At 53.8% G+C, this 13,354-nt stretch overlaps 1 protein-coding gene across 4 annotated transcripts; it reads left to right on the top strand.

The window, feature by feature from the left end:
• Nucleotides 1-10,265, top strand: Epn3 (epsin 3). 4 transcript variants are annotated; one of them, XM_006247201.5, is made up of 10 exons: nucleotides 1-411; nucleotides 3,391-4,070; nucleotides 4,928-5,046; nucleotides 5,757-5,837; nucleotides 6,030-6,158; nucleotides 6,992-7,079; nucleotides 7,497-7,766; nucleotides 7,894-8,010; nucleotides 8,103-8,336; nucleotides 8,427-10,265. In XM_006247201.5, the coding sequence occupies exons 2-10, from the start codon at nucleotides 3,530-3,532 to the stop codon at nucleotides 8,753-8,755; spliced, it is 1,908 nt and encodes a 635-aa protein (XP_006247263.1). In that variant the 5' UTR covers nucleotides 1-411; nucleotides 3,391-3,529; the 3' UTR covers nucleotides 8,756-10,265. The 4 variants fall into 4 exon arrangements, with proteins under 4 accessions (XP_006247263.1, XP_006247265.1, XP_006247264.1 ...); XM_006247202.5 differs by lacking the exon at nucleotides 1-411 and adding an exon at nucleotides 1,650-1,905; XM_006247203.5 differs by lacking the exon at nucleotides 5,757-5,837 and having other exon boundaries at nucleotides 4-411.
• Nucleotides 10,266-13,354: the final 3,089 nt, after the last annotated feature.

Raw genomic sequence — 13,354 nt, 5'->3', positions numbered from 1 at the left:
AGCTCCAACTCTGTACCCCCTGGGGTCACCGGCTGACAAACAGGCCAGCCTCCTCCCCTGAAGGCACCGCCCGGCAGACTGCAGGAAGGGGTTAAACACGCCCGCCCGCCCGTCATCCTGTGTCCTGTTACTGCTGAGGCAGACCTGCCTGGCCAGCTGAACAACTTTCCTCCCGAGAGTGCTGGCCGGCAGGAGTCGAAGAGGCAGCCGCCAGAGGCTGAGCTGCAAACCGCTGGGGGACCCTGCGGTCCTTCAGAGAGCTCTGTGCCTCTCGGTCGAGGGTGGGGCTCCCGGGACCAGGGTCTATGGTGGATGGCTCTGGAGCTGCTCCTGAAGCGGTGCCATCTCCCTACAAGTCAGAGGGTCACTGCAGAGGCTGCTGGGGCTGGGGCGAGGGAGCCCACTCTGGAGGTAAGCTCCCTCCCGCGCCGCGGTGGCGCCCTGCATGAAGGCGGGGGCTAGCGTGGGCTTAGGACTTAGTCTCTTTCCCAACCTTTAGAGGGAGTAAGGCAAGGCTGTGAAGGCACCTGGAGGCTTCTAACCTGCAACTTCTCTACCTTCCTATCCCCCAGAAAGGGGACTCAGGGCCACCTGGAGATTCCTGGTAGCATTTCTCTCAAATCCTGGTATATCTCTGTATTTGCACCTTTAACCTCAGAATGACCCTTTAGTCCACTGCTCCCCAGGACACAGCCAACTCAGGTCTGATGAAGCCACAGCCTAGGACTAGCTAATATCCAGTCCCCTATTCCCTCTAGCAGCAGGAAGGACACTGCCACTCCTCCATTGCTTACTCTGGACCTGATGGGGACAGAGGATGGGGAGGGGCGCTGGCTGATGGGGTGCACACATACTTTGGCAAATTCGTGCATGTGATTGGTTCTTTCCGTCTCTCTGAACCTCCACCCTGGGGATGCCATCTGCTTCCTCAGTGCTGACTTTTAGGAATCTCTCCATCCCCCACGCTGGCACCCTTCTGGATTTGTGTCCTGAGAAATCCCACTGCTCCAAATCTCTTTGGGAACCTGCGTGTAGGTGGGAGTCTATACTCTGTGCCCGTTCCCCCCTCCCAGACCACTCCTCTGCTAGTAACCTCCTGCCTTCTTTCCATCTCTGAAGTAGCCTCCCCAGGTCCTGGCTGGCTTCTCAGTGTCCTTCCCTCCACCTGGCAGGGTCTGGCTCAAGGTCACTGCAGTAATTCCATACCGGCTGCCCAGGGCTGCCGCTGCCGCACTGCCTTATCGACAGCTGGGTTTGTGTTTCACTCCTTTTTATCCCTGGGCATATTGTGTTCAATAAAACCTTCTGCTTGTAACACCACTGGCAGGGCTCCCAGCCGCGCCTCCTGCCTTCCTTCCCTCCCAACTTAGGCTTCAAGCATGCTCTGGGACCTCACCCTGGTTTTCTTCCTCCTTAGTGTGTCCCTACTGGGTTAAACTCCACGAGAGTCTACGAATGGCCAGGGTGGAGTCTCAGGCATCTCCCTGTGTATTCTTCCCTCAGTTCTAGCAAAGGTGTGTCCACAGTGTCCACCTTGCTCCTAGAACAAAAACCCAGGTAGGGCCGTGGAACCTACACAAACGGTCCCTTTGCCATGGAGGCTGGTTGTATCCACCCTGGCGAAGTAGGAAGGCCTAGGAAGCCAGGCCCAGGTAGGGTTCTGGTGGAGTCAGGATGTCTGATCTGACTGGTTCTGCCAATTCCAGCGGCCAGCAGGGAGGAGCGAGCACACCAGGGCAGGCTTCATGCACAATTATTCCCCATCTTGACTCTGCCACTGCCAGCCCGCCCTCCCACTGGGGAGGTGAACACAGGCCTGAGTCATTAACGAGGGGGAGGGCAGGAGTTTAACAAGTTGTGGCTGTGGCATTCCCACAGAAGGCCAGCTGGACAGAAAGACGGAAGGTAGGCAACACTATGGGCCAGTGGGGATCCAATTTCCACACAATCTCATCCTTCCTTTGGCTCAAGATTGGGACCTGTGAAGACTTGTGGGTACTTTGAACTGAGTTGATCTTGTGTGCTGTAAAGACAAACGACCTATATTCGTCCTCCACTCAGGAGGCTGGGACAGCCAAGGCCCAACAGGGTAGGGGCTGGAGGGTGATCTGGGCAGGGTATTATATGGGTATAATCTGGGCAGGCTGACAGGAGGTGAGGAGGTCATGGAGAAAGGGGAGTCTATGCTGATCCAGCTTCTGTGTGTGTGTGTGTGTGTGTGTGTGTGTGTGTGTGTGTGTGTACATGTATTCATGTGCAAAACTCTATTAGTGCCATGTGATGGCAGAGGGCTCCCACTTTGGGTTTCTGGTAAGCACACCCTCTCTCTCCAGGGGGGCTCTTCTCCACTTTCTGACACTGTGAAAAGACATGTGACGATCCTCCTTCTGAGTCTGCCTCTATTGGCTATCAGAGGTCTTCTGTACGCCTAAGGTCTCAGTTTGCTTGGACTGCCCCTGCCCTCAGGGAACTTCCATTCTGCCTGAAAAGGCGGTTCTGAGACAAGTAATTAGATGAATTAATTAGCAAACAAGGTGACACTGACAATAAGTATTGAATTAGTCTCAAGGAGACCTAGGTGTTGTCAAGGCTCGGCCCTGCCACCTACTAGGCCCGTGACATAGGCGGGTCACAGCAGCCCTGTGTGTGTGCCAGCAAGGGGTGGCTGAGTCTCTGGAGAGAAGCGGCCTTCAAGGCATGCTCCTTCCCTGGGCTGTCTGATCAGGCCACACACTCCTGGCCTTGCTGGTCCCCTCCATCTTGATTTTCCCATTGTACCTCTCCCCGAGTGCCGCCTCCTTTAGGAGGTATCCCAGTTTGTCCCTTGCTTGTGCCTTATTGTTCCTGAGCATCTGTGTTCTGTCTCTAGGATGTGGCTGCTCCACAGGCAGATCGTGGGAGTCAGAAAGGACTCCCAGGACATGAGTGTTGAATGAATTAAATTATGAAAGGTGACCATCTGAGGAAAAAAAGGATGAAGGGCTAAACTGGAAAAGCTGTAGCACACATGGAGGGGGAGACAAGTATACGCGGGAGGGAGAGTGACAGTCCTAGTGTCACTCTATGGTCCTCGAAGTCACACATTCAGACCTTCAGGTGGAGGGAGGAATGCCCCTACTTAGCAGCTCTGTGATCTGGGGGCATCGCTGACAGATCATCTGAGTCCCACTGTCCCCATATGTGGCTAGAGAGAGGGGTTGATGTCTTGGTCTGGTGGTTGTATAAGATAAGCATGGCAAACAGTGTCCATTGGATCATGAGTGCAATACGAGAAACAAAAGTTGGCCAAAAGCTGTCCCTGGTAGCGAGGACACTCTGGCTGTGCCATGCTTGACAGAGTAGACAGTAAGGAAGCCGCTGACCCTGAATTCTAGATCCTCTCTTTTGCAGCCCCATGTGGAATCCAAGGACACAGCCGCCCTGCTGAAAGCAAGGCGGCCCATCCTTCGAGACCGTGACTTCAAGACGGTGGCGCTCGGCCCTCTACCTCCGACGGGGGCGGGGGCCGCCCACCTCCAAGTCCCCAACTATGACAACCTCTGCGCTCCGACGCCAGGTGAAGAACATTGTTCACAACTACTCTGAGGCCGAGATCAAGGTCCGTGAAGCCACCAGCAATGACCCCTGGGGCCCACCCAGTTCGCTCATGTCAGAGATTGCTGACCTGACCTTCAACACAGTGGCCTTTGCCGAGGTTATGGGTATGGTGTGGCGGCGGCTCAACGACAGTGGTAAGAACTGGCGGCATGTATACAAGGCTCTGACACTGTTGGACTACCTGCTCAAGACGGGCTCGGAGCGAGTGGCACACCAGTGCCGTGAGAACCTCTACACCATCCAGACTCTCAAGGACTTCCAGTATATTGACCGCGATGGCAAGGACCAAGGCGTCAATGTTCGTGAGAAGGTCAAACAGGTGATGGCCCTTCTCAAGGACGAGGAGCGCCTGCGACAAGAGCGAACCCATGCTCTCAAGACCAAAGAGCGAATGGCTCTGGAAGGCATGGGCATTGGCAGCGGGCAGCTGGGCTTCAGCCGCAGATCTCGGGGCTCCCCCTCTTCTTACACATGTGAGTAGGCCCTGATGGGATGGCTTGGAGAGTGTGGTGGTGGTGATAGGCCAGCTGTAGTCATGACTCTGCAACCAGGAGCCTCAAGATAGTTCCTTACCTCAAAAGGTGATTGGATCCATTCAGATAAATAATGTAATGTGAAAAGCTGTGGAGAGGGTGGCTTGGAGGTCAAAATGCAGGCTCTGGAGTTGCATACCATTCATTCTGTTCCTTCCAAGCCGAGTGGCTTGGGCAACCAGCTCCATAGAGATACACCTCCCTCCCTGTATTGTATGATTTGAGGAATGAATGAGAGACAACCTGAATGCCCTTGACCTTTCTACTCAGAGACCCAAGGTTCTGTAAACCCCTGCCACTCGAGGGAATTGTCCTTGAAAACAAGGGTGGACGATGTTGAAACCTTTGTCCTGATGGCTCCCCAAAAGTGGTGGAGGCCTTTGTGACCTGAGGAACAACAGAAAGGCTCTCCTTCCATAAAGCCCATGATGGCCTGCTTGGAGCTCCGAGGCTGTGATTTTGTTTGATTAGTAGATCCCTTCCTCCTAATCCCTGTGGCCCCAAACAGGCTAGGGTCTTATTGGAACTGCTCAAGAGCTGAAGTCAGGGACCTGCATTAAGTCCTGACTTGGGACTATTGCCAGGTCCCCTGAGATGGTGTCTACTCCTTGTCAAGGTGGCCCTGGCATCTAGCAGTGCAGTGGAAAAGTCCACAAAGGGGTGTCCAGTGTACTGCCTGGCTCACGAGTGCCTGAAAAGCCACTCTCCTCTGGCTCACTCTGTGAGCCCCAGCTTCCCAGCAGGCAGAGAGGGGAGCGTGGGTACTGGTGTGCTCACAGACCCCACACTTCTTGCAGCTGCATCCTCGTCCCCGCGCTATGCCTCAGACTTGGAGCAGGCAAGGCCCCAGACTTCTGGAGAAGAGGAGCTGCAGCTACAGCTGGCCTTGGCCATGAGCCGTGAAGAAGCTGAAAAGGTGAGATCTGAGACTGTCCAGGGCACCTATGGAGGAAGGAAAGGAGGCTGGTGTCCACTAGCCTCCATTTGGGCTCTCTACCCTGGACCTGGAGACCCACTCTAGCTCCCAAGACAGCACAGAGCCTGTTGGTGTTCCTGGTCTGTCCCAGTCACAGACCCAACCTTTGGTGTTCTCAAGCAGGACCCAAAAGGGCGGTGTGTAGGGGATCTATGGTGTATCTTAGGGGCCTGCTATCTCTTGGTTTGGGAGAAGTGTGGGCTGCCGACACCTTCTGAGAAAACACTGTGTCGATTGCTCCTTCCCGCCAGCCGTCTTTTGGAAGGACAGGGACAACACCTCTGATACCTCATTGTCCTTGCTATTACCTCGATGGATCCAGATAGAGCAGGCAGGAAACATGTATGTCTCTTACATGGATGGGCTATGGAAGTTCTCAGGGTACCCAGAAGAAAAAGATAGGTGAGACCTGAGACTGTACAGGGTGGCTGTTGAAGGAAGGAAAGGACTTCAGTGCTCACTAGCCTCCATTTGGGAGGCTGATTCTTAAGCTGCACTTCAGACCCAGGCAGGGAAACAGCCACCCTTTCAAAGCCCCTTGAGCAAGGGGCATTTCCGTCACCATGCCACGACCGGCAGGACTGTGCTGGCACTCTAGCCCTCGGGTGAGAGCACTGTTGCAAGTTCACTCCTCTCTTCCTCCCTCACAGCCAGTCCCCCCAGCCTCCCACAGAGACGAGGACCTGCAATTGCAGTTGGCTCTGAGCCTGAGCCGGCAAGAGCATGAGAAGGTAGTCGTAGAGAGGCCGAGTCACCTGGGCCATAGGTGCTGACCATGATTTGGTGCTGGTGAAGGCATTGGTGGCAGTTCTAGGGGGCACTAATCACTTCTCTGCTGCTGCTGCGCTCACCCGGGTACCTCCCACCTGCTCTCTGCTGACCCCAGTCAGCGGTTCCTTCATACCTTACCTGTCGTTCTGCAGGGGGGGAGATCCTGGAAGGGAGATGACTTTCCAGTGGCCAATGGCGCGGAACCTGCTGGCCAACGTCGACGGGACAGAGAGCCCGAGAGAGAAGAGAGAAAGGAGGAGGAGAAGCTGAAAACTAGCCAGGTAGAGAGTGGGTTGGGGATTGGGGCTGCCCGGGACTGGCATACCTAAGCTGGCACCTGTGCAGTGTGCAGAGCAGAGCTTTCTACAAACGCTAAATGGGGAGTGAAGGTAGCAGAGCACGGCAGGGGCTGGGGACTGAGCTGAAACAAAGGGCACGTCAGAGTCGCGGTGGACACTCCTTGGTCCACCTGCCACTTAGTGGCTTGGGACACTACTGGCCTCAGTTTCCCTTTTTGCACAGTAGGTGTTTTGGACAGTTCCAGCTCTCCTCTTGTAGAATCATATGATGCTGTGAGTCTGGCCCTAGGAGCTGGTTCAGCACATGATGCTAAAAATATCTCAAGTTCTCTGGGAAGGGGAGCAGGTGGCCACTGAAAACAAGACAGCCTTGCATGCTATTCATGCTGCCCCTGGGGTACTTCTCCATCCTTCTTCTCTGTGTCTATGGTGGCCATTTTCTCTTGGGTACTAGCTAAGGAAAAAAGTCATTGAAAAAAAGATCTGTCTTGACTACCCCTTTCTGTTGGCCTGGGATCTATCCCAGCTCTGTGTCCCTGGCTATATAACTTCAGGCAAATCGCCTCCCCTATCTGGCCTTCAACTAGTTGGTTCATCTGTAAAATGAACTACCTCACAAGAGTGTTATGAAATGGGGCACTAGATGGATGAGGAAATGTTTTATAAATAGGAAATGCTGATCAGAGGTGAAGGGTCATTAAAAGATGCTTGTGGAATGAAGGAGGGGCATGAGCTGGCTCCTGGCCACAGGTCAGGCCTCCCCTCCCTTCAGGCCCCACCCACTTCTGAGCCATGGCTGCCTCTCCACTCCACAGTCCTCCATCCTGGACTTGGCTGATGTCTTCGCACCTGCCCCGGCCCTGCCTTCCACACACTGCTCTGCTGACCCATGGGACATCCCAGGTGGGCATGCAGGGTTCCCAGATTGGCCCCTAAGAACCCTGCTTCCTCCCAGCCACTTGCTGGCAAACTGCCTCCTCTCCATCACTTAGGATCACTGTGCTGCCTCTAGAATGGGATTTTTGAAGTAAGGGCCAGGGGAGCCCACCTGCAGATCTTAGCTCATGAGAGGCTCAGCAGAAGGCCAGGCTGCCCTCACTGGCTAGGCAAGCCCTGACTGAACCTACATTCCCAGGATTGCAGATCCAGGCTCCTGGCCTCGTTAAACATGGGCTTGAGAGTGCTGCTTCCTCAAGTCAGCATCCCATGTGTGAAGCGGGTACCACATCACCCAACCTGGTCTGGGCAAGTGGGAAGGCCCTTGAACGAAGGGTGGGGAGGGTTGGGATAATAAATGTGCTATCTTTCTCTCCTTTCCAGGTCTCAGGCCGAACACAGAGCCAAGTGGCTCCTCTTGGGGACCCTCTGCAGACCCCTGGTCTCCAGTGCCCTCTGGGAATGCCCTGTCCCGAAGCCAGCCTTGGGATTTACTTCCTACTCTTTCTTCCTCTGAGCCCTGGGGCAGGACCCCAGTGCTGCCTTCTGGACCCCCCATCACAGACCCCTGGGCACCAAGCTCCCCTACCCCAAAACTCCCCAGCACTGGAGTGGACCCTTGGGGGGCCTCTGTGGAGACGTCTAACACCTCTGGTAAGTGGAGGGCTTACGGGGGTAGGAAGCTGGGGACTTCCCTTTCCCTCCAATCCAATTACAGTGAGACCATTTCCCAGACGCATCCTTATCCTTTCTTCTAGCTCACTCCCTTTCTTCTGGCTAGCTCTAGGTGGTGCCTCGCCCTTCGACCCATTTGCCAAACCTCTAGAATCCACAGAACCCATGGAGAGCCGGGACAGTGCCCAAGCCCTGCCCAAGGGAAAGTCCCCCAGCCCTGTGGGTGAGCAAGAGGCCGGGGAATACAGTTGCTTGGTCCAGGGGCGCCTCTGCCCTCTTCCTTCCTCACCGCTGAACTGATCAACTCTCTTCTAGAGCTAGACCCATTTGGAGACTCCAGCCCCAGTTGCAAACAAAATGGTGTGAAGGAGACTGAAGCTCTTGACCTGGGTGTGCTAGGAGAGGCGCTAACGCAGCAGCCAGGAAAGGAAGCGCGCCCCTGCCGGACTCCAGAGTCCTTCCTGGGCCCCTCTGCCTCTTCTTTGGTCAACTTGGACTCACTAGTCAAGGCACCCCTGGCTGCAAGGACCCGGAACCCCTTCTTGACAGGTAGAACACCCTGGCCTGGTGTCTGGGACCCCACGGGGCCGCCCCTCTCCCGCCATTGCCAAGTCCCTATACTTTATCCTCTGTCCTCAGGTCTGAGTGCTCCGTCCCCCACTAATCCGTTTGGCGCAGGCGAACAGGGCAGGCCGACCCTGAACCAGATGCGCACCGGCTCCCCTGCGCTGGGCCTGCCGCCGGGAGGACCCGTCGGGGTGCCTTTGGGCTCAATGACCTACAGCGCCTCCCTGCCCCTTCCGCTCAGCAGCGTGCCGGTCGGCGCGACCCTCCCCGCCTCGGTCAGCGTCTTCCCACAAGCGGGAGCCTTCGCCCCGCCGCCGGCGAGCCTGCCTCAGCCGTTGCTGCCCACGTCAGACCCGGTGGGGCCATTGCCCCCGCAGGCTGGCACTAATCCCTTCCTCTGAGACGCTTCAGCGCCTGCGCGCGAGGCCCCGCCTCCTCGAGGGCGGATCCTGCAAGTTGAGCATTGGATCTGTGGACCCCTGACAGATCCTGAAACCAAGCTAGGGACTGACTGCATCTTGGGATCGAGGACTACGCCCGCCTAATAAAGACTGGAATCTACGTCCTCAGCTCTTACCAATGGACTTTTTGAGGGGTGTGGCAGCTGGATCCGGACCCCAGCACCTATTATTACCTGCTGAGACAGAAACTCCTTGACAGTCTGAATTCCCTCAGAGTCCTCTTAACCCCCATTCCCCTCTCTTGTTGGCCTGGTGCCCTCCTCCTACTCTCTCATTCATTCAGGCATTCGTCCATCACACGCGAAATATTCCTAAAGTAAGGGGTGACAACATTTGCTCATTCTTTGACGCGCTATGCACCTTAGGCAGAGAATTTCACCCAATCATATTGCAAGGAGCCTCGGCGTTAACTTCAGCGTTTGTAAGGCCCTACCTATGCTGAATATGCAGTGCTTGTCCAAAACTGGGTTAAGAATTTCAAAACAGAGTTGATAAATCTGGCGACACATAAGGGTGATCCCAGCATTTAAGGGGGTGGAGGTAAGAGGATCCTGAGTTCAAGGCCAGCCTGGGCTCAATATTTTTTTTTAAAGATAAGGCAGAAGAATAATAAACTAAAGGTCCAAACTTCCCAGGTAAGGTAGCACAGGCCTTTCTTACTACTCCTGTTTAATGGCCAACGGAGGCTTTCAAGAGGTACAGTGACATGTTCTAAGTCACAAAGCTGGAGTAACATGGGTCTGGGATTCAGAGTCAGACAGTATGGCTCCCTGGGGAGGATCAGGTTTAATTCAGCAAACACTGACTAGGCTGTCTTGGACAAAATGCTGGGTTCACCCAGGATGACTGAACCCACACCTTCCAGGAGCTAGGAAGACAAAACGGTAGTAGACAAGCCAGTAGCACTGAATATAGTTGTGGCACAGCCAGCCACGGGAAATATCTTATGTCTGACTGAATCATCTTAAATTCAACTCTGCCCCTGTCCCTTTCCTGAGGGCTGAAAAGACCAACCTTGGCCATCAGAAGTCTTGATCTCTGTGGGGTTATTGCAGGGTTTAGGAAACCAAATGCAGACAGCACCTGGATTTCTGCCTTGAGGGTTACCATGGCTACCCATGTGTGCTCAGGACCCAGGATCTGACCTGGCAGACAGCCTAGTCTGGCTTTGCTCTCTTTGGGGTCACCACGAGCATGTGGACTTCCTCAGCCTGAAGCACCATAGCTGGGGAGAGGTGGCCCAGTGTCACTGTCCTTCCTAGGTACATGGGCAGGAGCTGTTGTGGTTGTACGGGGGCGAGGCAGCCACAGGGCTGCTGCAGGTAGGAGGGGCAAGAGCAGCTGCTTAAAAGCTGGGCCTGCCAAACTCTGCTCCAGGGCTGAACTTAATGATAATCGCTTGGTAATGAGTGGTTAGTCGCTCTTGAGTAAATGACTTCACCTCTCTGTGTCTATGCCTCTGTTTCCTTCTTTGCAAGAATTCCTTCCTTGTTGGGTTGCTATGTGGATGCTCCCATGACAGTTGAGCATCCATCCCTGTCTGCCCTCTGCTCCACCGAAACCCGGAAGGTTCAATACTCCTTGGCCCCAGGGCTCTGCTGCCCCATACCTCTGCCCCTCCTCCCCCGAGCCCCGAAGAACAGGTTGGTGGCCTTGCTTCCTGAAGTTATAAGGCTTACCTTCCTCCCAAGACTGGCACGCTGTTCTGCCCTGTCTGGGGCAACCACTCCCCATTCCCAGCATGCTTTCCTCATGGCTCAGCTCTCACCCCAGTTCCACATTAACTCCCTGATCCCGGATCTCTCATCCATCTCCATCCATGTCTGCCATCACCCCAAACCCTTGGCACTCACGACAGGGCTCTCTGTCTCCCCTGGGAACTGCTTTCCTGGCACTAGAACATGTCCTTTTTTTTTTAAGATTTATTTATTTATTTCAAGTATGTGGGTACACTGTAGCTGTCTTCAGACACACCAGGAGAGGGGATCGGATACCATTACAGATGGTTGTGAGCCACCATGTGGTTGCTGGGAATTGAACTCAGGACCTCTGGGAGAGCAGTCAGTGCTCTTAACCGCTGAGCCATCTCTCCAGCCCTAGAACATGTCTTATACCCCCAAGCCTGTGCCCTTATCCTCAGACTCCGTGTTAGGAGTCCCATCTCTCTTCTAGGCCTTCAATTCACTTTCTTCCAGGCAGATCCTGCTTGCCAACATACAGCCTCCTTGGCTTCATCTGTCTCAAAACCAAAGCCATTGTTTCCTTCTTTCCCATTTCTCAATGGTGGGCCGCCTGTTCTCAGCTTGGTATCGCTAGGACTACACTCACCAGGTCCAGCCCAGGGTCTGCTAAAGCCAGAGAACATTTGACTTCTCTGTAGGCACTTCATTATGTGTGTGTGTGTGTGTGTGTGTGTGTGTGTGTGTGTGTGTGTGTGTGTGGTCTGTGGGTGGAGTTCAGAGGACAACTTCACATTCATTCCTCAGGTACCTTTCACATTTTGAGACAGGGTTTATTTTTTTCGTTTAACATTTCATTATTTTATGTACATTGGTGTTGTGCCTGCATATGTTCGAGCACTACGTGCATGAGTTACAGTTGTGAGCCACCATTGGCCAGGGGCAGGATTTAATGAATCCTCTGGAAGAACAATCAGCCCTCTCAACCAGCAGACCATCTCTGTAGCCCAAGAAAAGATTTCCTCTTGGCGTGGAACTTTGCCAGGTAGACCAAGCTAGAAGGCCACTGAACTCCAGGCATCCAGTCTACCTCTGCCTCCTGCCTCATCACTGCTGCGGTTATGCTGTTGCTTTTGTTTTCTGTAGGTTTGTGGGGATGGAACTCGAACCCTCACATTCATGAAATGAGCACTTTTATTGACTGAGTCCATCCTTCCCCCCGACCCCCTTATTTTAGATGAGGTCTTTCTTTGCAGCTCAAATTGACCTTGAACTCGTGCTCTTTCAGTCTCAGCCTCTAGCTTCATATCTCCTTAGCTCAGCACCGAGATGTACAGGTATGCGCCACCATGCCTAGCTGCTCTTAAGATCCCTGTAGCTCTGCTTCTAGGATGCTACAGTGTCTGAATTTATGCATGGGTCCTGCCTGCCTATGCTGTCATGATTCAAGGAGTATGGACCTGAGCTCTCTTCTCTCAATATGCTGCTTTGTCAAAAGCTCTCCACATAGAAAATCCTTTTCTCTTTCCCAACAGCCTCCCTTCTGTTCATCAAGCCCTTACTCCTTCCATTCTGCATGCAGGTATTCAGACCGACAGACCCAAAAAAGACCTCTGGACCTCCTATGGCTCCATCTTCTTCAGAGCAAGGCCTTACCCTTTTATGTTAACTGACACCCCTCTCCTCAAGGTTCCCTTCCTCTGCAGTTTTACCCCTATCCCCCAGTAAGACAGGAGGCTCCCTGTCTCTCCTGTGTGCTGCCATGACCCCTTCGTTAAACCTGCTTCCATTCTTTCCCCGTTTCCAGACCTAAGAGGCTACTATCCTGATTAAAATGGTCTGGGCAGCAGTGGCGCACACCTTTGATCCCAGCACTCGGGAGACAGGGACAGTAGATCTCTGTGAGTTCAAGGCCAGCCTGGTCTGCAGAGCAGGTTCCAGGACAGCCAGGGCTACACAGAGAAACCCTGTCTTGGAGGAGGGGGAGGGCCCAAAAACAAACAAACAATACACCAGGCAGGCAAGCTCCTCAGCAGCCTCCTCCCTATGTCATTAGGAGCTCTCCTGCTGAGGCATGTGTAGCATGTATAAGGCCCTGGATTGCATCCCCAGCAATGCCTCCTCCTCAGAGTTCACCCCCTGTCCCAGACCTAGTCCTGCCCACTCCTCTAACTTCCATGGCCGGCTAGTTTTATGTCAACTTGACACAAGCTAGACTGATTTGGAAGCAGGGAGCTTAGCTGAGAAAATGTGTCCTCATCAGACTGACTTGTGGGCAAGCCTGGGGTGCATTTTCTTCACTGATGATTGATGTTTGAGGGTGATCAGTGCCTGCCACCCCTGGGTTAGTGGTCCTATGTACTAGAAGGCAGGCTGAGCAAGACATGGAGAGCATTCCTCCGTGGCTTCTGCTGCAGTTCCTGCCTTGAATTTCAGCCCCGACTTCCCCTTTGATGATGGACACAGGACTGTGATGGGGAAGTATAAGGTGAAATAAACTCCTTTCTCCCCAAGTTGCTTTTTGGTCATCGTGTTTCATCACGGCAATAGCAAGCCACGCCAGCTCCTATCCACATTCATTAGCTATCCTTTCACTCTACCCTCCAGCTGTGCTAGCCTTCTACTGTTCTTCAGTCCCAAATCCCTCACCTGCTACAGGACCTTTACACAAGCTGTTCCTTCTGCTGCTTCTCTCACTTCCTGCAAGTTCTCTCTCATTCTTTATAGCTACCCCTCAAATAGAACTTCCTATGCAGAGCTTTTCCCCCATGTCCCTTTTACAGGATCAAGTCTCTTGCTAGATTATACCCGTTCACGGTACTTGTCACAGTGTGTAGACAATTCCCTAGTTGTGAGTAAA

Source organism: Rattus norvegicus, chromosome 10 (genome assembly GCF_036323735.1).
Source record: "Rattus norvegicus strain BN/NHsdMcwi chromosome 10, GRCr8, whole genome shotgun sequence".
In the NCBI taxonomy this organism is placed as follows: domain Eukaryota; kingdom Metazoa; phylum Chordata; class Mammalia; order Rodentia; family Muridae; genus Rattus; species Rattus norvegicus.
The sequence above is the reverse complement of the archived record's forward strand: the minus strand, read 5'-3'. Positions and strand labels throughout refer to the sequence as shown.

Coding starts and splice junctions, on each gene's coding strand:
- Epn3 (XM_006247201.5), top strand. CDS start 3,530: ATGACAACCTCTGCGCTCCGACGCCAGGTGAAGAACATTGTTCACAAC. Junction 5,838..6,029: donor GCCGGCAAGAGCATGAGAAG/GTAGTCGTAGAG, acceptor GTCGTTCTGCAG/GGGGGGAGATCCTGGAAGGG. Junction 8,011..8,102: donor AAAGTCCCCCAGCCCTGTGG/GTGAGCAAGAGG, acceptor ACTCTCTTCTAG/AGCTAGACCCATTTGGAGAC.